This window comes from Durio zibethinus, chromosome 4 (assembly GCF_047325235.1).
Source record: "Durio zibethinus cultivar Kanyao isolate XHJ-2024 chromosome 4, ASM4732523v1, whole genome shotgun sequence".
Lineage (NCBI taxonomy): Eukaryota > Viridiplantae > Streptophyta > Magnoliopsida > Malvales > Malvaceae > Durio > Durio zibethinus.
The window spans coordinates 5,973,297-5,999,158 of record NC_143165.1 but is presented as its reverse complement, the minus strand read 5'-3'; the positions used below and the strand labels follow the sequence as shown (position 1 = coordinate 5,999,158).

General features: G+C 28.4%; 4 protein-coding genes across 6 annotated transcripts; 2 read left to right on the top strand and 2 right to left on the bottom strand.

The window, feature by feature from the left end:
* Window positions 1-2,024: 2,024 nt before the first annotated feature.
* LOC111287568 (vestitone reductase-like) lies at window positions 2,025-5,082 on the top strand. 2 transcript variants are annotated; one of them, XM_022878195.2, is made up of 5 exons: window positions 2,028-2,208; window positions 2,858-3,385; window positions 4,115-4,310; window positions 4,415-4,555; window positions 4,856-5,082. In XM_022878195.2, coding segments are annotated over exons 1-5 (987 nt in total). In that variant the 5' UTR covers window positions 2,028-2,087; the 3' UTR covers window positions 4,857-5,082. The 2 variants fall into 2 exon arrangements, with proteins under 2 accessions (XP_022733931.1, XP_022733930.1); XM_022878196.2 differs by lacking the exon at window positions 4,856-5,082 and having other exon boundaries at window positions 2,025-2,208; window positions 4,415-4,556.
* Window positions 5,083-5,918: 836 nt separating this feature from the next.
* LOC111288646 (AT-hook motif nuclear-localized protein 1-like) lies at window positions 5,919-10,028 on the bottom strand. The gene is made up of 6 exons (XM_089759262.1): window positions 9,841-10,028; window positions 9,016-9,369; window positions 8,151-8,218; window positions 7,582-7,713; window positions 7,023-7,184; window positions 5,919-6,434 (listed from the first exon to the last, which is right to left on the bottom strand). Exons 2-6 carry the CDS (start codon window positions 9,350-9,352, stop codon window positions 6,339-6,341), a joined length of 795 nt encoding a protein of 264 aa, XP_089615388.1. The 5' UTR covers window positions 9,353-9,369; window positions 9,841-10,028; the 3' UTR covers window positions 5,919-6,338.
* A 2,002-nt stretch (window positions 10,029-12,030) lies between these two features.
* Window positions 12,031-14,818, bottom strand: LOC111288072 (pentatricopeptide repeat-containing protein At1g01970-like). The gene is made up of 2 exons (XM_022878830.2): window positions 14,204-14,818; window positions 12,031-12,974 (listed from the first exon to the last, which is right to left on the bottom strand). Exons 1-2 carry the CDS (start codon window positions 14,561-14,563, stop codon window positions 12,189-12,191), a joined length of 1,146 nt encoding a protein of 381 aa, XP_022734565.2. The 5' UTR covers window positions 14,564-14,818; the 3' UTR covers window positions 12,031-12,188.
* Window positions 14,819-21,289: 6,471 nt separating this feature from the next.
* Window positions 21,290-24,802, top strand: LOC111287901 (vestitone reductase-like). Of its 2 annotated transcripts, XM_022878587.2 has the most exons (5): window positions 21,293-21,531; window positions 22,134-22,661; window positions 23,380-23,575; window positions 23,680-23,820; window positions 24,502-24,802. In XM_022878587.2, coding segments are annotated over exons 1-5 (987 nt in total). In that variant the 5' UTR covers window positions 21,293-21,410; the 3' UTR covers window positions 24,503-24,802. The 2 variants fall into 2 exon arrangements, with proteins under 2 accessions (XP_022734323.2, XP_022734322.2); XM_022878588.2 differs by lacking the exon at window positions 24,502-24,802 and having other exon boundaries at window positions 21,290-21,531; window positions 23,680-23,821.
* The last annotated feature ends 1,060 nt before the right edge of the window (window positions 24,803-25,862 follow it).

The following is a 25,862-nucleotide window of genomic DNA, read 5'->3' as shown; positions in this document are numbered from 1 at the left end:
TATGATAGTAATATAATTAAGTATTATGTCTTTAATTATGATTAAGTATTATGGCTTGAAGCCTGTTCTTATGTCCTTTAAAAGTTTCATCTTAAGTTCAATCAAGACTTGAAATGGAAGATTACAGCCGAAGACATAAGTGGAAGATCATCATCAACAACATGTTCGTGATATTGCAAGTCTTGGAACCAACGGATGATGCAGTACTTCATGTGAAGATTTTAGGATTTTAGCGAGGTTCATGAAGCTCATTATTGTTTTGGTATGATAACAGGAAAGTTCATGTATTTTCTGCTGTATTTCATGTTTGGATGCTTGTGTTTTCATGGAGCATGGACTTCATTGTTTGTTTTGCAGCTAATTGCATGCAGCCAAGTTTCTTTGCTTAACCTTCAATTAAAAAGTTTCTTACCCAACGAGAAATAAAAGAATGCCATGACCATGATCAATTACTTTTTTTTAATTTAGTAACAAGGAGTTTTTATGCTCGGCTCAACACATCCTTTTTCGGGTTGATCCAAATATGTTTGTTTATATCAGATCTAATGAATTCATAGAAATTATCTTTCCACAGCTTTTTAATGGATTCAGATCTAAACAACAAAATATGAAACACTCTCTTTATCACTTAAGCCAATCATTTATTAGTAATCAACAGGTATGAGAAAAAAATTAAAAAAATCAAAAGTTCATTCGAAAACGTAGTATTCAATTCAATTCGATCAATTTTTTTATTCGATTTAAATCAATGTAAGATATTATATATATATATATATATATATATATATATATTAAATTTGAATCAGATGTAAAAAACTGAAAAGAAAATAAATCGAATTATATATTTTTATTAATTTTTATATATTTTTTAAATTTTTATAAAATAAAAATAATTATTTTATATATAAATATATTTAAATATATTAAAAATTTTATTAAAATAATATATAAAAATAAAAAAAATAAATTTTAACAACTGATGAACCAAATTGATAGACTTCAGTTAAGATTAAATCGGTTTAAAAAAAAATCAATTTAGATTTAGATTGAATTTAAAAATTTTATAATATTATACATTATTCTAAAAAATCAAATTAAATCCGGAATCTAGTGATCAATTGCTTTCTTTCAACTAACACTACCAACCAAAGAAGTCATGAATATGCCCCATAATTATTTTGACGTGCTTTTAGTTTATCATATACTCATTCCAATAATGTGAAGAATTCTGCTCGTGTGCTTGAGGATTATTAGTGATTTATATGCTCATTCCAACTAACACTACCAACTAATACTTTTTCTTTTTAAGTATTTACTTATAACAAATAAAAACTGTTGATCAATTTTATCAATAAAAAATGTTCAGAAAAAATTGAGTTAAATATAAAAATGACTTTTGTATTATATAATTTTATAAGTTTGATACTTAAGAAAATAAAATTTTTATTTTAGTATCTAAACTTTTATTCCGCTAAATACTTTGATATTCTAATCTAATACTATTAGACAACTTCTTTCCGTGACATTAAAACCTAATAAAATCATGATACTTTGTATAAATGTCCAAATATCATAGTATCATTTATTTTTTATGTCAATATTTAAATAAAAAAATTCAAAAATCTTTAAAATATCTGTTTTTAATTCAAAATTTAAAAAAATAAAAAATAAAAATAAAAGTTATTGACATGATGATTATTAAATATTTATAATATAAGACATGATTTTATTATATATTCATACCATATCAATCACTTAATTGCTAATGATAATATAAAATATCAACATACTTAATGAAATAAAAAATTTCAAAGCAAAAATTTTATTTATTTAGTTATGATAAAAAAAACGTATAATACAGAATTATTTTACATAATAACTCAAAAAAATTCTCCAAACGTCAGCGGTACTAGTAAAACACATTCATTAGACAATTGAAAAGGGAAAACGAAGTTTTAACCAATACCAACCAAAGAATTCCACATGGAAAATGAAGGGCGCCACCAAACACAAAGAAAAATCATGATATATGGGGTTGCAAATCTTGTGAGAGAGCAGTGTGAAATTACAAGAGAGAGATAACGGGGATGGAAGGAGACAAAGGAACTGTGTGTGTGACAGGAGGCACAGGGTTTATAGGTTCATGGCTGATCAAGAGGCTTCTAGAAGAGGGTTACTCTGTCAATACCACTGTCAGACCGGATCCAGGTAAGAGGGTAGATCAATTTAGATATTGATTTCAGGTTGCGGAACAACTAAACATGATTTATCCGGGATTAATTCAGCTTTCCTACTGAATCCCATGCTCATTTTCATTCCTTTCGCTGGTTTTTGAAAACTAAAGGGTGGTGTTGGTCGTATAAAGGCCTAACGGAATCGAATTGAATTGATACACTGTCAGGTTTTAATTTTGCTCGAGTCTTAGTTTGGCTCAAGTCGAAAATTCAAATCTTAATTTAAAATTTGATTTGAGTTCAATTGATTTTTATTTTTCATACTCAAACTCGGCTCATAATTTAATAGATTTATTGACTCGTAATTTAAGAGATTTGCTTGAACTTGGTTTGATAAATTTGGTTAGATTTTATAAAATTATAAATATTAACATTAAATATTGTATTACTTAATTATTTATATATATTAAAAAAATAAAAGTTTGATTAAGCTTGTTTATACACTTGTGAACATCTCAAGTTGGGTGTTAAATTACTTCAACTCGGCTTAGATTTGTTATTTGAGTAGCATAAATTCGAATTTTTTTTTATTTCAACCCAAATAATTTATGAATGGTTTGAGTCTATATTAGTAAAACATACTACATTATTGTTGATTTTTTTAATCTGTGACATATGACCAGAAAACAAAAGAGACATTAGTTTCCTCACCAATCTGCCAGGGGCAGCCGAAAAGCTGAAAATTTACAGTGCAGATCTCAATGACCCTGACAGCTTCGATGCAGCCATTGAAGGATGCAAAGGAGTCCTCCATGTTGCCACCCCTGTCGATTTCGAGTACAAAGAACCTGAAGAAACAGTAATCAGAAGGGCAATCAGTGGAACACTAGGCATCTTGAAGGCATGCTTAAAATCAAAGACTGTGAAGAGAGTTGTCTATACTTCTAGTGCATCAGCCGTTCAGTTCAACAACGAGGATGAGGAGATGAGGGATGAGAGTTATTGGACAGACGTGGGATTTGTTAGGGAAACATCAAATCCACACATGCATACTTACATGATTTCCAAGACTTTGACAGAAAGGGCTGCTCTTGAATTTGCAGCAGAACATGGATTGGATTTGGTGACAGTGATTCCTACATTTGTTGTTGGTCCTTTCATCTGCCCCAAGTTCCCTAGCTCAGTGCGCTCAACATTGGCTCTGGTCTTGGGTAAAAAGCTAGTTATCTTTCTTCCCATCTTAATTTGATGCATGCAAAATTGTTTTCTTCTGTTGGTTAGGCTTTTAATTATGCAATGTGACAAGTTTTATTACTATGTTTCATTCTAAATCCAAAAAGTTTTTTTATAAAAGATATTGTAATTTGAGATAAAAAAATTTATATTACAAGTATCGAGATTTAATCTCATGATAAATCTGTCTTTAAAAATTAGCTATTTATTAACACATCCAAAAATTAGAAAAACAAAAAAATTTGAAGGAAAATTTATGTTGACACCCTCTCCAATAGAATTCGTAAATTCTTCAACAGTTATATATATATATATATATATATATATATAGTAATGGGACGAGTTTTATTATTCTGTTTCATTCAAAATCCAACGAATTTTTCACAAAAGAGATTGTAATCTGAAATTAAAAAAAAAAAAAAATTGTAGTGTTGGAATTTGAACTTGGGGCATATCAATATTCAAGAACAGGGTGTCTATAGACACATCCAAAGATTAGAAAAAACAAGAAAATTTGTCCTGACACCCTATCTGATAGAATTGGTAAATCCGTTAACAGTTATATATATTATAACTAGACACTTTTGCAAAAAAAAAATCCTAAATCCGTTATTGTTCAAACTCCTAACCTACTAAATACCATGATTGTATGAACTAATTAAATTAAATATTAGATTCAGCAAGTGTTTCTGTTTGATTGTGCACAGGGAACGAGCATGAATATAGCCTTCTTCTAAATATATCAATGGTGCATGTTGATGATGTTGCAAGGGCACATATTTTCCTGCTTGAGTATCCTGAAGCAAAAGGGAGATACAATTGTTCTTACGACACTATAAGCATTCTAAAGATGGCTGAAATTCTTTCTTCCAAGTATCCAGAGTTCCCAATTCCAACAGCAGAGTGAGTGAAGTGATTTTCCTCTGCATTTTTCTCAATAATTCAAGCTTACAATAGAACAATCTTGGACTAAAAGCAGATTTTTCTCCAACTTATTTTCGTGGCAGTTTCTTGGCTGAAATCAAAGGTACAAAAGTCCCTGGTTTGTCATCAAAGAAACTATTGGATGCAGGTTTCAAATTTAAATATGGGGTTGAGGAAATGCTTGATGAAGCTATCAAGTGCTGCAAGGAAAGAAACTATCTTTAGTAAGTCTTGTCTAGCACCTCCATATTATATTATTTTGACATAATAATAAAAATCTCTATTTTTTTAATAGAGTGTTAGTGATAAAAGTTTAAATCCTAATAATCTAAAATATAAAAAAAAAATTCGAAACTTAACTCGATTGGATCATACAATTACCCTTAAAAAGTGATATCCAACAGTTTTGAAATTTGAATTTTTAAGTTGCAGTCTCTTATATTAAAAAGAAGTATAAAAAAATGAAAAAGAAAATCTCTAGAACACTGTTAACTAATTGATTTAAATCATGCTGGAAAATGCAGGAAGGGTCGGAAAATATTGTTGAATCAGTTCCTATAAATCTTTCAGGGTTCAGATGAGGCTGACGAAGTTTGTGATAATGTACATCAAATTATAAGCTTGAAGTTTGTGATAATGTACATCGATAATGTACATCAAATTATAAGCATGAAGTTTGTGATAATGTATATCTAATTATAAGCTTGAAAACCATAAAATCTATGTATGTTCTGCTGTTCTTTGTTGTGTTTCCAAACTTGTTATGCTGAAGTTTCATTTATATTAATCTGCCAAACGTTGTAAAACAAATGCTTCTTAAGATAAATTTTAATGGGGCTGCTGGATGCTCAGAATCCATGCCAGTTTGTATTGAGTAAAAATAAGAAGGGCTGGCAAGCTTTTATATCTGGTCAAATCGAGTCGAGTCGGATTAGAAAAGTTCTCAATTCTCAACCAACGGCAACAGCGCCATTAGTGGACCTAGAAATTGATTCCGGATAATCATTGAATTAATAGTAGAATTTAAAATAAAACAAAGCAAAAAACAGAGATTTGAGATTTGAGATGAGTAAAATCTTAAGATGTCTAGGATAGCATTTTTAAGTATTTTTTATTTTCATTTTCAGATTTATATATATATATATTTATTTTCGTACTTGTATTTAATAAATATTTTAAATTTATCTTCATCTTCTTCTCCACTAATATTTAATGAGTACGATTACCATAACATTTTAAAAAAAAATAAAATAAAAATTTGTTTTCAGTTTTTATTTTTTATTTTTAATTTTTTATATATATTTATTTTTATATTCATATTCAATAAATATTTTAAATTCATCTCCACATCTCAATCGATATTTAATAAGTATAATTAATTTCGTATTATAACATTTTTTTAAAATAAAAAATAAATTTTTATTTTTATTTTTTAATTTTTATCTTACATATTTATGTAATATTTTATAAATATTTTTTAAATAAAAACATATTAATTCTAATTAATCTAAAATAAATTTATATTATTAAATAAAAATTTTATTTATTAAATATATATAATTATATATAAAATACGGATAAAAATATGGATAAAAAAAAATTAGCAACTATTGTTATATTATCCGTTTTCATACTTATACTCTACAAAATTTAAACTTATATCGAGCTAAGTCCTCATGCTCAAAATTTAATATTCATCCACATCTTTGTTCATATAAAAAATCGAATTTCTATCAAATTTGGATAAGATTAACATCTATAAAAAAAAAAAAAGTCATGGCCAATCTATTTGGATGGCGGCTCAAATACTAACTCTTAAATTTTTTCAGTAATAAACTAGATTTCGTTGGATTTTAACCAAGTCAGTCGTTGAAGGATATCAACAAAACCAGATTAATAAAGCTCACCACTCCATAATTGGGAGATTTTCAAATCTGGGAAAAGTTGTCTTTGCCTGAGACATCAAAACCTAGCTGGATATCAGGAATGCTAATCCCACATTAATATTCAAGAACACATAAACTCCACTCTTTGTAGAAAAAACACATCAGGGATTGATCTAGTCAGCCTCTGAGATGAATGGTTGTGATTTATCAAACTAACCTGCAAGCAAAGAAATGTTGATATCAGTTGCTGAATTTCTTGGCTCCTACATGGTGGTCCAATTTTCTCTTCAGAATGTAGTGGTAGCAAAGTTCGGTTTCGGGCCATTCGAGTTTTGGTTCAAAAGTCCATCGATTCCATCTTCTTTTTCTGCATCTGAAACAGGTGCAGCAACAATATTCGGGTTTGGTGCAACGGTAGCTAGTACAGACTCATTTTTCGGCTTCTTGGATTTTTGGTCATGCTGGTTGCCCGGTAAAAAACTAGCTACAACAACCTCATAATTGAGCAAAAAAATTAACCAATGCGCTCCAGACCAAGATTGATTAATGAAAAGACTCTAATCTTTTTAAATTGTTCGAGAAACCACATAGTGCCAGGAAATGTTAGAATGGCTAAAGATCGATTATAGTTTTCTATGATTTTGACACGAGTCTCATGCATGTTTGTTGGCTGATGCAAATTCTTGTTCTTTTAGACAAGGATTACTATGTTTGAACAGATGCTCAACGTATTGCTCAGACTACTGGTAGAATCACTCGCAACAAGAGAGGCCCCCACAGGAAAATTTAACACTAAAACGCTTACCTGTACAGAACTGGCAGCTACCAGAAGCCCAGCAACTCCTCCCCCTATAACACGGCCATCAGGACTTGCCAAAGAGACACTCATCCCACCAGATTGACTTCTTGTTCCTTGCGTTTCTGTAGGCATGAAGGATCCGGACAAGGAAAGTATCTCAAAACAACCCTACAAGAAAATAGAAAAGACGAGGGTATCATGGATTAGAAATCAAAAAAGCATAGATGTTAATGTATGAACAAACAAATCATCTTTTTCTATGTTTCTTCCTCTCTTGTATATGAGCCATTGGTTACTAAGACTAATCCTATGAAATTTAGTCGATGCATGGTAACATATCCGTCATCATAATTCGAAGTTAGGCCCCCTCCTGTCCCTTAAAACATCATGCAACAAACCTTGATTCACATCCCAGAATCAAACACATCATAGATACACTACAGTTTTTGAAAGAATAACAATCTTTGCATACAGCAGGGAGAAACTAACTTACATACAAAACTATAAATATTATTGGAAACTCCAAATATTTTGGAATGTGGTGGTAAGTTCTAATTTGTCTAACCTTGTACGTCAGAGTACCCCCTGAAGAATCGGGCTGACGAAGTGTAACATTTGAAATTACTCCATTAGCAGATAAGATGCAAATAGCTCTTGGTCCTTGTTGAGAAAATGATATCACCTTCATCGTTACATCCTTAAACACAAAAGAAAATCAAAGATTACAGTAGGAAAAATGTAGATTTAGCAATAAAGAAACCCTCCTGAATATGGAGTAAAGAAAAGAATAGCTAAAAGTGCAACCACTAAACTTATCTTTAACACGAATCTCATAGTTCAAGAAGCAATAATATGATAACAAACGCCGTAGAGACCCACAAATTCTCCCCCGAAACAATACAAAGTTAAGTTTCATGATTTGACAGTGCCCAGGTGTCAAGGACTAAGGTTTAGAAATATGAACAAGGAAAAGATCCAACACAATTTGAAAGACGCTAACAGCCACAAAAAGAATGGACCCAGAATGTCTGCATAAGTCTTCAAGTTTTGACAATGATAGAAATGAATCACAAGAATGTTTCCGTCAAAAGAAACAAAGCCATTCTTCTATCTCTTTCCCATATCAAAGCGTACCTCACCGGCATTGACAGTGATGACATGTGGCATAAAATTTGTTCCTACAGACGTAGCAGCCCACTCACCTACAAAACAGTTAAGGAACATCGGTAAATATGGAATTTTGCTGTTAAAGAAAAAAAATTATGTGCTAATATACACTTTAGCCATGTTTGTGAAACTAGAAACATAGATCTACATATGGTTGAGATTTGGCATGAATTCAGCAAAGGATTTCAACTTGGAACGGGCAACGTACGCAGTGGTTTAATACTTCAGCAAACCAGATTCCATAAGGTCAAGAATAGAAACATATTTTCTGTCTGCTTAATCCTTGGTAACAAAAAGGAATTACCGATCAAGCAATCTTGCTCCTTTAACAAGTTTAATTCTGTTTCTGTATATCATTGTGAGCATCTTGAAAAATCCTTGATGAAAAGGCCACAAGAAGAATATTCCTCAACCTCTCAAGTCACTAGTCACACCAACCACACAAAAACGCCACTTTTTTATTCACAAAACCGGCATTATACTTTCAAATCTGAAGAACAGCATCTCCAACAAGGGTCCCGCAAAAAGGTTCAACAAGTACTATTAAGGAGTGACTTCACATATGGACTCTTTCAAAGAGGCACTCAGCGATTTCTGAATCAATCAGAGTGACCGGTTTCGAAACCCTGGTGCAGGACTAATTGGCAAATTCACTTAGCTTGAACCATACTCAAACAGAAACCAGCAACATTACTATCCACTACCAAATCTATAACATGAAATTCACACCATCCTCATCGATTCTACGTAGCGAACTCCAACTAAAACAACAAGATGCTAAAATTTGAAGTAAAAAACAAACATACAACTTTCAGGGCTTATTAGTTATTACCTAAATTCTCCATTTCCATTCCCTTCTGATAACCACCGCCTTGCCCTCTCCCCCGCTTTCCTCCACCAGAGATCTCGCCTCCTCCAGGCGGGACAGATGAGGCAATAGGCATTGGCGACAATGCCATTGCCATTGTCCCATCTGGTCCACATTTCCTTGGCCTACCTCTCTTCTTCTTTTCTATACTACCAGTTAATCCTACACTAACTAGTGAAGCCTCCACCGCCGTTGAGCCGCCACCAATCTGTCTAGCATTATCTGTCCTTGGCGCCATGTGATAAGCTGATGGAGCTTCTGCTCCAATCACTGTAACACCTGGATTTGCTTCCATGCACATAATGCAAACAAAGCCACCTACAAAACAGAAATCCATCAATCAAAAATCAGAAAACAAACAATAAAAACAATATCCTCAGAGTAAACCCAAAAGAAAAAACTAATAAAACCAGTGTTCTCTTTCGCTTGCGGCTGAAACAAAGATTAGTCCAACTTTGAAATTCATTAAAAATGCAAAAATAAAAAAATTCCAAGTGACAATTTTAATAGATTTTAAAAAATACTCAAAATTAGAAAAAAAAAAAAAAAAAAAAAAAAAGAAAAGCTAAAAACTTCTAAAAAAAAATTCCTCAAAAAAAATTTTAAAGATGCATGAAGAGATACAAGTGAAACTACTTGTACCCAAACTTCAGCTTTTTGTTTAGATCCTCAAATCAAACTGTAACTCAACCAAAAATGAAAACTTTAATTTTCATTTCAAAAGAAAAAAAAAAACAGAAAATCATTAAAAGCATGGATTTTTATACAACAAAATGTAGAGATCATGACCTGTAACTTATAAGTACAGCCACTGACACTGTTCTTCTTAGACTTGTTCACATTTTTTCAAGCAAAGTACTTTCAAAAGCTTTTTCTTGCCAACCAAACAGATTTTTAAAAAATCTGAAGTATAAAAAACACAAACACTGGGTTTCAGTTTCAGAAAACCATTGGCCTTCGTTTCATTTTCCTAGTCTGAACAGCGATTTTTTACTTTAGAAAGGTGAAAAATTACAAAATATGAAAAATAAAAAAGAAATTAAAAGTAAAATATTTTTTAATAAGGGTTAAAAAAATTATTAATTATTAGGTAAATTGATAACCTCAATATATAAATTTTGGTTAAGAAGGAATTTCACGTCCGTGAGAGGGGAAATTGAATTAAAATGGAGTTAAAATAGTAATTTAGTTAAAAATAAGGGAGAAAAGCTAAGGTGAAAAAGTAAAAAGCTTTTCTAAAATATATATATTCGGGTCTTCCTTTTAAAGCAGCAAAGTTGGCAGTGAAATAATCCGATGATTCATGTATTTATTTTATATAAAATATTAAAATTTATATATTTATATTATATTATATTTTAAAATTATGTTATAATTTATATTAATTTTTTATTTTATTAAATTTATATATAATTATTATAAAAATTTTAAATTATATTATTTTTATATTTTTTATATAATATTATTATATTATATTTAAAATTATTAAATCAGATAAACAATCGAAAATTTTGTTACCCCTGACATGCTTTTTGTCTTTTTTAACAAATAAAATATGAACTTCTTACGCTTATTTTCTTCATTTCAATTACATTATTTTATATTCAATTGGATAATTTAAATATGATATAATAATATTATACAAAAATAAAATTAAAAAATAATATCATGTATAATTTTAATAAAAATTATATATAAATTATTTTTAAAAATATGATCGGAACTTTGTTTTTTTTTTCTTTGCTTGTTTGTTATTTCACTTCTTTTTTTTTCTTTTTCTTTTTTTTTTTGGTTAATAGCATTTCTGATTTTTTTTCTTGATACTGCAGAAACCATAAAAGGTTCTTTTGCCATTTATGGTTTGACCATGGCAAACCATAAATTTCAGATATAAGCTGTCCCCAACTTGTCTTGATCATGGTTTGGAAATTTTAGATTTTGCTCTGAGCACTTATTCCAAGGAGGACTTTGTTGGGGTTCAGAAAAAAATCGGGAAAATAAAAATTTATTTGAAATTTTAATGTTTAGTTTAATTTGTTTTTTATTCAATTTGAATTAATTAGATATTAAATATATGTATTAAGTTTAAATTAAATTTTATATCAAAATATAAAAATTCGAATTAAATAGAATTATATCTTTTTTTAATATATTTTTATATATTTTTTAATTTTTTTATTAAATAAAAATATGCATTTTATATATCAATTTATTTAAATATATTAAAAAATTTTATTAAAATAATATATAAAAAATTAAAAATTAAATTAAAAAAATCAAATTTAATCTAATTTAAATCATTATTATTTATAGTCTTCCTTCCAGACAAGTGCCTGATAGCACTAATGAAATTTTTAATACATTAAAAATGATTAGAAGTAAAAAAAAAAAAAAATTAGGGGGGAATAAGTTCACTTAATTATTTTAAATAATATACCATGACACAATTTAAAAATAATTTAAAATTTTAATAAAAATTTTCAAATCATATTTTTAATCTTATCATTATTGTTGTACTCAATTTTATCATTATTGAATACAACAACCAACTGATAAACTCAATTTTACCATTATTGTTATATTTACATTCACATAATTTTATCATTAATTTTAATTTTATCATTATAATACTTAATCGAACCATTATTGTAATTAATTTTATCATCGTAGTCTATTTTAATTTCATCAAAAGCCAAATTTCATTGTGATCCAAATGTATAATATATTATTTATTGGAACATTCTTGATAAGAATAATTCTCATTACTACCGGGGAAATCAAATTTTTAACAGTAAAATACTCATATATTTATGTCATATAAATATCACAATTTATTCTGATAAAAAATTTAAAATATATTTTTTATTGTTGTTAAATTCATATATAATTTTTGTTAAAATTTTAAATCATATTATTTTTTTTATATATATTTTTACATCATGTTATAATTTTATATTTTAAATTATCGAATCTAATAAATTTACCTAAAACAAAAACATCGGTGTACTAGTACTACCAAGACAAATATATTGATATACAGAGGCTACAGGAACATGACAAATTACCAAGCCAATCTAACCAGTTTTTACAACTTGGCCACAAGATGATGTCTGAAAAAGAAACTAAAGATCAATGTTTTAACAACAACTGCCATTGGTTTCTTTGGCCGCAAATTCTCTCAACACAAGTTCCACCTGTTCAACTACCCCAAGCTTTTTAAACCATTGAGCAAGGACACCTGAAGCTTCTTTCCCTATCACAATTCCATCTCTCTCCAAAGCCACCAGAAAATCCAAGGCCTCATTGAGCTTGTTCTGCTTTTCATAAGCAGCCAACAGCAGAGCTACACATTTATCAGTAGGCTCAACACCAGCTCTCCTCATGTTTTCGAATGCCATACGTGCTTTTCCGCTTTGACCTGCCACTTGATAGGCATTTATCAGGAGCCCACAAAGCCAGGCATCAGGAGATATACCGGCAAGCTGAATGGCATCGAACACTCTTTGTGCACCTTTGGTATCACCAAGCATGGAGTATGCTCTCAGTAGTGCCTTGTAAACCTCACTTCCAGCATAAATCTCCAGGCAATCCATTTCTATAAGCAAAACCTCCCCTTGTTCAGGCATTCCAGCTCTGATGTAGGCCATAATCATCGAGCCATATGATCTTTTATCCAGTTGTTGGCCGAACAGCTTAATCTCTTCAAAGGTTTCCTCAGCCAACTTAAGATTTCCAGCCTTGCTGTACATGTGAACCATGGTTGTTAGAGTTACCTGATCACTGATGAAACCTCTTCTCTTCATGGCAACAAGAATGTTTTCAGCTTCTTGCAGCCGGTTTTGCTTTCCGTAACCATGGATTATCTTAGTGTAATCGCGAATATTGACTTCAAAAGATTCTTCAAATAGGGCAAGCTCTGCCACCTAGACAAAGAACAATGAGACATGAATCAAGCATAAGCCGTACAAACATCATTTCCTTATTTCTAATTGTCATTTGCATGTCAGGATCTTTGAATTCCGAACCAAACAAAGTAACAAGCTAGTAATGGAAAACAAGTAACTTTTACTTCACCTCATAAATATGCCATTGAGATTTGAATTGGGATATATAATCCCTCAGTAAGTTCACCTGCAGAAGCTCTATTACTATTATTATAGAGAGGTTAATGAACCTGTAAAAACCAATATTCGCAGAACAGTACCGTATGCAATAGCTTATTCTAGTCCACAAATCATACAGGCATCTTAACATTACACTAGCATATGCTCTCCTAATGCCCCCTTCTTCATACTCCCCAATTCCGAATTGAGCAGACCAACCAACTAGCTAGAAAGACCAAAGGAACAATGAATGAGAGTTCAACTCAATTGGTTCATGCAATTATTTTTACATGTTTGGAATTCAAATCATAGCATTTGTAACCCTTTCCATGCTGTGGCTTCCTTTTAACAAATAAAGAACAATCCTTCTTGTTAGAGACATTTTATGATCCAGAGAGCAAAATAGTCATTTTGTCTTAGAGTGAGAGTCATCAACCAGATGGGGACAATATGGTTATTTTGACTCGAGTTGGCATGTCAAGCCGACTTGAAGTTTCGAGACCCACGTCAGCTTGGCCACCTTAACTCGCCATGTCAAAACACATGGTAATGCTGACTTATCACCTCCCAAGTTGGTTAGGGTTATTGATTGCTAAATTAGGTTGGACCAGCAACATCAGCCTAGATCTAGCCCTAGCCCTAACCCTATCATTTGGAGCTCCGGCCACCCAAGCTCGACATTCTCACCATACAAGTATAAATAGCCACTCTCTCTCAGGTACTATTGATTTAATTTACTAGTTTTCAATTACCAAGTTTTCTCTCCTCTTTCATTCTGAGTACTGACTTAAACGTGGAACGAGAACGCGGGAAAAACCTCTGACCTTTGCTATTAACTGACCTTGATTTCAGATTCTTACCTTGTCAAGACAGCTCGCCACAAACAATTCCATTTCAATACCATTTCATAATTATGTTATGAACAGAGTTGGGACTGACAATTTCCACCGAAAGTACAGTTTCCTAACATTCTATTCCTATTACTGCAACTAATTCACATCCTCAAAATACATATAGAAATCATTTGAAAAGTGAAATGTAAACTGCACCTGAAAATAAAATGGATGTTCCATCATCTTCATTTCTTTAAGAACCACAAGCCAGTCAGCTCTCCTGGGCTTCGTGACCTTAATCCAAACAGCCAACAAATCCGACAAACACCCTTTTTCAGGACAAAAACAAATAATCTGCTTCATCAAAGCCTTACATCGCTTGGTCATCTTGAATGGAAGTTTGGTTATCGCTTGTTTCTGTTCTTCTGTGATGTTGGGACCAATCTCAACCCACTTAAAACTTCTTCTTTCTTCGTTTGTTTCTGTGATGAAGGCCATTTCAGGCTGATTATTGGCTTTGCAACAACTGAATTTTGCTGCTTGTAATCTGAATAACAATGGGTTTCTGTTTCCCATGATTGTGGGTTAGTTTGCTTGTCGGTAAATGGGCATATTGAATAAGAACAAGAAGGTAAATTGCAAGCAGAAGTGACCATCATCACAACCAAAAAATGAAAAAAGTCAAAGAGTAAATAACTTAGAAGGCTTAAGCAATCGAGATGAAAGGATGTGATTATGGTTTTGAGAAATTCTTTGGTTTTCTTGAGTTCTGAGTTTTCAGGGGAGGAAGAGCTCTTTGAATGAGATCAATGAGAAGGATGGGCTTCGGGCTAAAGCCCATAGTAAAGCACAAAGGCTCCATGAACATTAGTAGACGATAGAAATGTAAATTGCCAAGTTTAACTCTGTCAATAGAATCGAGTTGATATGCTCCTAGTTCGACTTAAAAATTTATATCTCAAAATTTAACACAAAAACAAACCAGTTTTATTTTTAATATTCGAGTTTAATTTGTAATTTAATTAAATCATTCGAGTTTAATTTGATAAAATTATAAATATTGATATTAAATATTTATTCTTTATTTATATATTAAATATATTAAAAAATAAAAATATAATTAAATTCGATTTTACTCATAAATCTTTTGAATCGAATATTAAACTATTTAAACTCTACTTAATTTGTTATTCAAATAGTTCAAATTTAAATTTGACTCAATAATAATAAAATCGAATTGTAAATTTTTTTTTTAGTTGAATCTAAATAATTCAAAAATAACTTATTTATTTACGAGGGACTAAGATGAGCATTTATTAATAGAAAGTATAGTCAAAGTTACGGCCCATAACCAATTAGGCTTAGCCTTAAAATCTAAACAAAAATTTGAGCTAAATTGAGCAAATTTCATATGAGAGTATTTCAATTATAATTTTTTTATTATAAAATTATAATTATTCAATCATAATTTTAAATATGAATTTCATATAAAATTTTTATGATTTTCATGTAATTTTAAATTATAATTAATTAATTGTACTATAATTATCATAAGTAATATTCTCTGGTTTCATATACACTTTGTTCTTTTTCAAAGCCAAGGTACAATTAATTTTATTAATGGAAGAATTAACCTATACAAAAATTCCTAAACCATTGAGACATTTGGTTATTTGAGATATATAATTTAGGAAAAGCCCTTTTTTGGATAGATTTTTTATAAATGAAAATTTTAATTTATCCAAAAAAAAGCAAAAATATTGTTACATACCAAGACTATGCTAGCCAATGTCATAAATGTACAAAAAATCATATATAAAAAAGTTTATATTTAATACACTGTTAATATATAAATTTTATATAATACCGATAAATTCGATGAGACAATTTTATTAATGAGTAAATATCAATCTTTAAAATAAATATATAAAAAATTAATTTTTTTTAAAACTTATTTATAAATAAGGTAGCATCATTTGATTTACATAATTAATAAGAATGCATCATTTGATTCACTAACAATATATAAAATCTATATTCTAACAGTATATCATATGTAATCTTAATAAAAAATAAAAGTCATATATGCCACAAGTTATACAAAATTTTCTGTTAACATGGTATGACACCCTAATCTCATATCAGGATAATTCGAGATTTTGCTATGATATATATATGTGTGTGTGTGTAGAGGGCTAAACCAAACTTATGAGATACCTTTTATGAGATAAAAACTGTGAGACCTTCGAGTCAAAGCAGACATAACCTCGCAGATTGAGTGCGGATCTCCATAAATAGTATCAAAATAGTTACCAATCGAACAAGAGCTAAGTGCTACATCGTGGATGTCATTTCTAAAATCCTGCGAAAGCTAAGTGATATATGATAGAAGCTACCTCTAAAATCTCAATATCTTATGTGATTTTGTAATCTGTGTGTTTTGTGTTGGATTTGACTAACGTTTCATGTGATTCAATAAATCTTTTAACTTTAAGCTGACAACTTATTTAAAATGATTTAAGATTTGAATGAAAGATTATTGCAAGTTTCTATATATCCTGTTGTTCCTCTTCCTTTGTAATTGATAAATATAAACACTCCAAACAATCTTTAAAATAGTAATAAAAATTTTTTTTATATAGTAGTTTTTCGATGAATTTGCTTTTATGTTTTTGCGATCATTTTTTTCGTTCAAGCACCGTTAAAACCTTATTTTGAGTTCCCAAAACAAATGCAATAACTTGTACCATTTCCATTGTTTTAGTAATGGGCATGTTGGATGCAATCATCTTATTAAAATATTGGGTTAGTTTTTAAACTTCTCTTGTTTATCATCCTTGTCAAGCAACAACATAAAGAATGATAAGATAATTTATAAACCTTTTTATAGGACATTTGGTTCGAAGGAAAATAATTTTTATTTTTAAATTTTATTTTTTGTAATTTGATTTCTTTTTGGTTCATAGGAATATAATTATTGAAAATTTTTAGATTCTCGACAATATCAAAAAGTAAGAAATTAGAGGAGAATCAAAAACTTTCTTCGAGGTTTTTTTAAGATGTTCGAAGGAAAAGTGAATTTTTTTTTCTAATTTGCTCTCACTTAATTATATTTTTAGATTATATAAATAACATTATTTAGTTTAAAAAGGTAATAATTTTTTATAAAATATTATGAAAATAAGTTTTTCTTAATATATTTTAAACAAAGATGATATTTGTAATACAATAATATTGAAATCCTCACAAAAGTTATGATTAAAAACATGATTTTTATTGAACAAATGAAAAATATTATTCTTCATAATTCATTAAAGATGGCATTTTTAAAATAAAAAATGTGGTTTTTATTAAAAAATGAGAAAATTTTTTTTTTTTAGAATTTAACAAAAATGACATTTTTAAGATAAAAATGCAACATTTGTTGAAAAGGTTTTAAAGGTAGTTTTTGTTGTAAACATGAAAAAAATAATTTCTAGAATTCAACAAAGATGATGTTTCTAAGATAGAAAACATAGTCTTTGTTGAATAGTCGATATTTCAAAAATAATAATGCAATCTTTATTGAAAACATGAAAAAATACACTTTCCAAAATTCAACTAAAACAACATTTATAATATAAAAAACATAATTGTTGAAAATATGAAAAAATATAGTTTTCATAATTCAATAAAAATGACGTTTCTAAAATAAGATTATAGTTTTTGTTGAAAAGATGATGTTTCTAAGATAAAAATATAATTTTTGTTAAAAACATGAAATATATATTTTTTAAAATTTAATAAAATTGATGTTTCTAAAATAAAAATGTAATTTTGTTGAAAATACAACTTTTTTAAGATAAAAAATGAAATCTTTGTTGAAAATATAAAAAATAAAACATAAAATATCTTTATTTAATATTATTACATATAAAATCTAAAATACATTTATTTAATATTATTACACATAAAAATTGTAATTAGAATTATAAAATTATATATATGTTTAAAATATAAAATCTGTGAATCAAATGTTCTCTTATAATGCAAAAAACAGCAAAAAAGCATCTTCTCAAAGGTATCATTATATTGTCTATTGGAGACAATTTCTTAGCATGAGTATCACACATCAATGCATGTTAACCTTCTTTCATACACCTTATAGCATAAATAATTAAAATCATAAAGTTTCTAGATTATGCTAAATTATAATTAATATATTACATAATTAATAATCATATAATTTGTTGGTAAAATGTTAGGTTCTTAATTTCAATAATTAGGATTCAATTTTTAATAATCACAAGTAAAAAAATTGATTATGTAAATTTTTTTTATGGGTTTGAAAAGTAATAATTAGTCATTCTCATTATTAGCAATAATATTGTATATGGATATGGTTTAATGATATGATCAACTGGTTCCTAGTAAAATTTAAAAAAAAAATTTAAAAACAGATTCAAAATTGAGAATAAATCGATATTTGAATCTACTGGTATGCGATTTTTTTTATGCTTGAACGTTATAAGTTTAAATGAACTCATGCACGTAATTTTTTTTATAAGGTAAATATAAAGGATAAAAAGATTAAAAATAGATTAGGAAATTAAAAAAATAAGATGGAGAAATAAATCAATGATACATGACAAAGGAGATGAATCATGAAAAAGGATCACTTCCTGCCTTAAACATAAATTTCGTATACTGACAATGATTGTTCCAAGAGGAATCAATAGGTTGAAAATGGAAAATAGAATACAACTTCGAAAAAAAAGAACCTGGATTTAGCGATCAAAGTGGAAAGAAATCGTTGACATTATGCTACCATTTGCACAAGTGATTGAATCGAATTGAGGGATGATAATGCTTCCAAAACATTTGCTATCAATCACATCGCAACCTCATGTTGGTTGCTTAATTAGACTTGATAATTCGTGTTTTCATATAATGTTTGGTGTCGTGTTTGATACGTATAATAATATGAATTATTAAAATACGAACATAACATAAATTAAAAAATATGTTTAAATTTTAAATACGAATAAGACATATTTAATATACATATTACATGTGATATCACACGATTAACATGTGTATAATTAATTCGTATAAACACGACACGAATAAATACGAATAATATGGATATACATGAATAGATATAATTAACACAAATATATACAAGAACACATTAACATGATAAATAACTATAAACTATCCATCATTTACAATTTAATAAATTTAACATATTAATAATATAAAAATTACTTATATATTTAAAAAATTAAATTTCATTTAATTTGTATTTAATAAATATATATTTAAATTTTAATTTATATTACATAACTATATAATATGTAAGGGTGATTCGATTCCGGATCGATTGGTTTGATTTGTTGAATAATATACAAAATTATAAATTTTGATTTGAATTTAAACAAATTTTTTTAGGATTTAATTTGAATTAAATTTTATTGCTTTTTTATTAAATTTTAAATTTATATTTTTGTTGTTTTTATATATTATTTTAATATAATTCTTAATATATTTAAATAAATTTAAATATGAAATAATTAATTTATTTTATAAAATATTTATTTTAATTCGATTTAAATTTTTTAACTTTTAATTTTTTGATTCAAAATTTAATCTGATCGTAGTTTGAAGAAAACAAAAAAAATTAATCTGAATTTAATTAAATATTATAATTTTAAATTAATTTTTCAATTTATCATTTTTTTTTCACTCTTACTATTCGCGTGGTGCTTTACTCCTTTTGTTGATTCCTTTTGTGGATTGATATTTTTCTTAATAATCGTTGATTGATAATTTCTAAACAGCAATAAAGCATACGCCTTTGATTAAATGTTAATTTTGATAAAAAAATTTTAATACATTTTGGTTTTAGAAAGACAAAGGAATAATCGATTCCTAGGGCCGTCAACTGCTAAGCTAGAAATCAAGCCAGTCGATTGTTTAACATAGAGGTAATCACTGTTTGAAATATAAAGGTCTTTTGTTTTAGAAAAACACAAGAGCAGTCTGATGCTATAAGTTGGAATCAACTATTCTCAAGATTGAATTCTATATATTAAGTTCGAAACAACTTTTGGGTCGAATGTGAAAAACTGAAAAAAAAAAAAAATCGAACCAAATTTATATATTTTTAGTTTTATATATATTCTAATTTTTTATAAAATAAAAATAATTATTTTATATATAAATTTATTTAAATATATTACAAATTTTATTAAAATAATATATAAAAAAACAAAACTTTAAATTTAAAAACCAATTAATCAAACCAAAACTAATAAAATTCGATTTGAATAGAATTAATTTTTTTTTAAATGATTTTTAGATCAAATTTTAAAAATTTATAATATTATATATTATCTAAAAAATCAAATCAAATTTAATTCGAATCATTATCATTTTAATGATCAATTTCTTTCTTTCAACTAACACTACCTATCAAAGAAGTCATGAATATGCCCCATAATTATTTTGACATGCTTTTAGTTTGTCATATACTCACTCCAATAATGTGAAGAATTCTGCTCGTAGGCTTGACGATTGTTAGTGATTTATATACTCATTCCAACTAACACTACCAACTAATACTTTTTCTTCCTTTTTTTCTTTTTAAGTATTTACTTATAACATATAAAAATATTTGATCAATTTTATCAATAAAAAATGTTCAGAAAAAATTGAGTTAAATATAAAAATAATTTTTGTTTTACATAATTTTTTCAATTTGATACCTAAAAACATAAAATTTTTATTTTGATATCCAAACTTTTATTTTGTTAAGTACTTTAATATTCTAGTCTAACACCGTTAATCAACTTCTTTACATAGACATTAAAATTTAATAAAATCATGATACTTTGCATAAATGTCCGGTAATCATCACTCATTTATTTTTTATGTCAACATTTAAATAAAAGATTAAAAAATATTTAAAATATATATATTTAATTCAAAATTTAAAAAATGAAAAAAAAAATTATTAACGTGATGATTATTAAACATTTACAACACATGACATAATTTTATTAGATATTCATATTACATTAAACATTTAACTGATGATAATAACGTAAAATATTAACATACTAAATGAAATTAAAAAGTATCAAAATAAAAATTTTATTTATTTAAGTATCAAACAGAAAAAAAAAAGGTAATACAAAATTATTTTACATATTAACTCAAAAAAATTTTGAGATATTCCCATAAAATTTCTCCAAACTTCAGCAGTACTAATAAAACACATTCATGAGGCACGCTAAATTGGAAAACGAAGTTCAAACCAATACCAACCAAAGAATTCCATATGGAAAATGAATGGCCACCAAACACTGAGAAAAATCATGATTTATGTGGTTGAAAATCTTGTGAAAGAGCAGCGCGAAATTACAAGAGAAAGTCAAGGGAGATGGAAGGAGACAAAGGAACTGTGTGTGTGACAGGAGGCACAGGGTTTATAGGTTCATGGCTGATCAAGAGGCTTCTTGAAGAGGGTTACTCCGTCAATACCACTGTCAGACCTGATCCAGGTAAGAGGGTAGATCAATTTAGATATTGAGTTCAGGTTGCGGAACAAATAAACATGATTTATCCGGGATTAATTCAGCTTTCCTGCTGAATCCCGTACTCATTTTCATTCCTTTTGCTGGTTTTTGAGAAGTAAAGGGTGGTGCTGGTCGTATCAAGGTCTAACGGAGTCGAATTGAATTGATATACTGTCAGGTTTCTTCGACTCAAGTCGAAAATCCAAGGCTTAATTCGAAACTTGATTTGAGTTCAATTGACCTTTATTTTTCTTGTTCAAATTCGGTTAATAGTTTCATAAATTTGCTTGAACTTGGTTCGATGAACTCGATTAGATTTTATAAAATTGTAAATATTAGCATTAAATTTATATTTTTATATTTTATATATATTAAAAAAATAAAAGTTTGTTTAAGCTTGCTTATACACTAGTGAACATCTCAAGTTAGGTATTAAATTACTTTAACTCAGCTTAAATTCATTATTTGAGTAGCTTAAGTTTGAATTTTTTTGAATCAAACATAAATAATTTGCGAATGGTTTGAGTCTATATTAGTAAAGCATACTACATTATTGTTGATTTTTCTAATCTGTGACATATGACCAGAAAACAAAAGAGTCGTTAGTTTCCTCACCAATCTGCCAGGGGCAGCCGAAAAGCTGAAAATTTACACTGCAGATCTCAATGACCCTGACAGCTTCGATGCAGCCATTGAAGGATGCAAAGGAGTCCTCCATGTTGCCACGCCTGTCGATTTCGAGAGCAAAGAACCTGAAGAAGCTGTAATCAGAAGGGCAATCAGTGGAACACTAGGCATCTTGAAGGCATGCTTAAAATCAAAGACTGTGAAGAGAGTTGTCTACACTTCTAGTGCATCAGCTGTTGTGTTCAACAAGAATGATGAGGAGATGATGGATGAGACTCATTGGACAGATGTGGGCTTTGTTAGAGAAACATTATATCCAAACGTACATTCTTACATGGTTTCCAAGACTTTGACAGAAAGGGCAGCTCTTGAATTTGCAGCAGAACATGGATTGGATTTGGTGACAGTGATTCCTACATTTGTTGTTGGTTCTTTCATCTGCCCCAAGTTCCCTGGTTCAGTGCGCTCAACATTGGCTCTGGTCTTGGGTAAAAAGCCAGTTATCTTTCTTCCCATCTTAATTTGATGCATGCAAAATTGTTTTCTTCTGTTGGTTAGGTTTTTAATTATGCAATGTGATAAGTTTTATTACTATGTTTCATTCTAAATCCAAAAAGTTTTTTTTATAAAAGATATCATAATATGAGATAAAAAAATTCATATTATAAGTATCAAGATTTAATCTCAGGATAAATTTATCTTCAAAAATTAGCTATCTATCAACATATCCAAAGATTAGAAAAACAAAAAAATTTAAAGGAAAATTTGTCTTGACACCTTTCCAATAGAATTAGTAAATCCGTCGACAATTATATATATAAATATATATTATTAAAGTAATGGGACGAGTTTTATTACTCTGTTTCATCTTAAATCCAATGAATTTTTTACAAAAGAGATTGTAATCTGAAATAAAAAAAAAATTGCAGTATTGGAATTTGAACTTAGGGCAGACCTATATTCAAGAACAGGGTGTCTATAGACACATCCAAAGATTAGAAAAACAAGAAAATTTGTCCTGACAGCTTATCTGATAGAATTGGTAAATCCGTCAACAGTTATATATATATTATAACTGGACACTTTTGGAAAAAAAATCCTAAATCCGTCATTGTTCAAACTCCTAACCTATTAAATATCATGACTTTATAAACCAATTAAATTAAATCTCGGATTCAGCAAGTGTTTCTGTTTGAATGTGCGCAGGGAACAAGCATGAATATAGCCTTCTTCTAAATACATCAATGGTACATGTTGATGATGTTGCAAGGGCACATATTTTCCTGCTTGAGTATCCTGAAGCAAAAGGGAGATACAATTGTTCTTCAGACACTATAAGCCTTCTAAAGATGGCCGAAATTCTTTCTGCCAAGTATCCAGAGTTCCCAATTCAAGCAGCAGAGTGAGTGAAGTGATTTTCCTCTGCATTTTTCTCAATAATTCAAACTTCCATTAGAACAATCTTGGACTAACAGCAGATTTTTCTCCAACTTCTTTTCTTGGCAGTTTTTTGGCTGAAATCAAAGGTACAAAAGTCCCTGGTTTGTCATCAAAGAAACTATTGGATGCAGGTTTCAAATTTAAATATGGGGTTGAGGAAATGCTTGATGAAGCCATCAAGTGCTGTAAGGAAAGAAACTATCTTTAGTAAGTCTTATCTACCACCTCCATAATATATTATTTTGGCATAATAATGAAAATCTTTGTCTGCAATAGATTTGGTGATTCGTATATTCGTATCGTATAAAATATTAAAATTTATATATTAATATCCCTCAATCCGTTGGGCCCTTCGTGGCCCCGTTAGCTGGCTTGCCAATCAACTCATCCGACTGCCAACTGTCAACAAGAACAGGAAAGGCCCGCGATGTTTTATACAAAATTTATTTGTCATAATTCGTGTTAATATGAAAAATTAAAAAATATATTTTTTATTTTGTTAAACCTAGATATAATTATTACTAAAATTTTAAACGTGTCACCTTCGTGTTTTATATTCATATCGTATTTATGTCGTATCACCGTATTATATTTTAAATTGTTAGGTCTAATTTGTAGTTCATAGACTATTGGTAGATTGTCGGTGATCAAGGTTTAAATCTTGATAATCTAAAATATTAAAAAAATTTTAAAATTTAACTCAGTTGTTTTATATAATTATTTTTAAGAGATAACATTTAACAAATTTAAAATTTAAATCTCAGTATTTATAATAATTTAATTTGTTAGGATACGGCCTCTTACGTACCAAAAAGAAGTATAAAAAGGAAAAAAAAAATCTCTAGAACAGTGTCAACTAATTGGTTCAATTCATGCTGGAAAATGCAGGGAGGGCCGGAAAATATTGTTGAATCAGTTCCTATGAATCTTTCAGGGTTCAGATGAGGCTCACGAAGTTTTTGATAATGTACATCTAATTATAACCTTGAAAACCATAAAATCTATGTATTTTCTGCTGTTCTTTTTTGTGTTTCCAAACTTGTTATGGTGAAGTTTCATTTATATTAATCTGCCAAACGTTGTAAAACAAATGCTTCTTAAGATAAATTTTAATGAGGCTGCTGGATGCTCAGAATCCATGGCAGTTTGTATTGTGTAAAAATAAAAAGGGTTGGCAAGCTTTTATATCGGATCAAATCGAGTCGAGTCAAATTTTAAGCTCATTTTGATCTAAACATAATATAATTAAGCAATTAAAATTAGAAAAGTTCTCAATTCTCAACCAACGGCAACAACCTAACATAGAAATTGATTCCGATTAACCATTGAATTAATGGTAGAATTTAAAATAAAACAAACCCGAAAATAGAGATTTAGATTTGAGAGAAGAAGAATTGTAAGATATCAATGAATAAGGAACCATTTTAAAGCATTTTTTATTTTCATTTGTTATTTTTTATATATATTTATTTCCATACTCATATTCAATAAATATTTTAAATTCATCTCTATTTTCATCTCTACCAATTAATCCCCGTACCGTAACATCTTTTAAAAATTAATAAACAAATTTTATTTTTAATTTTTTTTAGTTTTTAGTTTTTAATTTTTAATTTATATATATATTTATTCATGTACTTATATTCAATGAGTATTTTAAATCCATCTCCATCTTTATCTTAACGATATTTAATAAGTACGATTAATCCCTTTACTATAACATTTTTTAAAAATATAAAAAATATTTTTTTAGTTTTTTTATTTTTATCTTACTTATTTATGTAATATTTTATACTTATTTTTAAATAAAATATATCAATTCTAATTAATCTAAAATAAAATTTATATTATTAAAAAAAAAACTTATTTACTAAATATATATAATTATATATAAAATACGCATACAGATACAGATAAGGGAATATTAAGGATAATTATTATATTACCCCTCTTCATACCCGTACCCAACAAAATTTAAAATCATATCGATCCAAGTCATCATGCTCAAAATTTAATATCCATTCGCATCTTCATTTGTATAAAAAATCAAATTTTCATCAAATTTGGATAAGATTAACATCTACAAAAAAAGAGGCATAGCGAATCTATTCCGATGGCGGATCAAATACTAACTCTTAAATCTTTACAGTAATAAACTAGATTTCATTAGATTTTAACCAAGTTAATCGTTGAAGGATATAGACAAAACCAGATTAATAAAGCTCACTACTCCATAATTGGGAGATTTT

Coding starts and splice junctions, on each gene's coding strand:
- LOC111288072 (XM_022878830.2), bottom strand. CDS start 14,563: ATGGGAAACAGAAACCCATTGTTATTCAGATTACAAGCAGCAAAATTC. Junction 12,975..14,203: donor AACATCCATTTTATTTTCAG/GTGCAGTTTACA, acceptor TTCTTTGTCTAG/GTGGCAGAGCTTGCCCTATT.
- LOC111287568 (XM_022878195.2), top strand. CDS start 2,088: ATGGAAGGAGACAAAGGAACTGTGTGTGTGACAGGAGGCACAGGGTTT. Junction 2,209..2,857: donor CACTGTCAGACCGGATCCAG/GTAAGAGGGTAG, acceptor ACATATGACCAG/AAAACAAAAGAGACATTAGT. Junction 4,311..4,414: donor TTCCCAATTCCAACAGCAGA/GTGAGTGAAGTG, acceptor TTTTCGTGGCAG/TTTCTTGGCTGAAATCAAAG.
- LOC111288646 (XM_089759262.1), bottom strand. CDS start 9,352: ATGTGCATGGAAGCAAATCCAGGTGTTACAGTGATTGGAGCAGAAGCT. Junction 8,219..9,015: donor AATGGAAATGGAGAATTTAG/GTAATAACTAAT, acceptor ACTGTTTTGTAG/GTGAGTGGGCTGCTACGTCT. Junction 7,185..7,581: donor GGGGTACTCTGACGTACAAG/GTTAGACAAATT, acceptor ATTTTCTTGTAG/GGTTGTTTTGAGATACTTTC.
- LOC111287901 (XM_022878587.2), top strand. CDS start 21,411: ATGGAAGGAGACAAAGGAACTGTGTGTGTGACAGGAGGCACAGGGTTT. Junction 22,662..23,379: donor AACATTGGCTCTGGTCTTGG/GTAAAAAGCCAG, acceptor GAATGTGCGCAG/GGAACAAGCATGAATATAGC. Junction 23,576..23,679: donor TTCCCAATTCAAGCAGCAGA/GTGAGTGAAGTG, acceptor TTTTCTTGGCAG/TTTTTTGGCTGAAATCAAAG.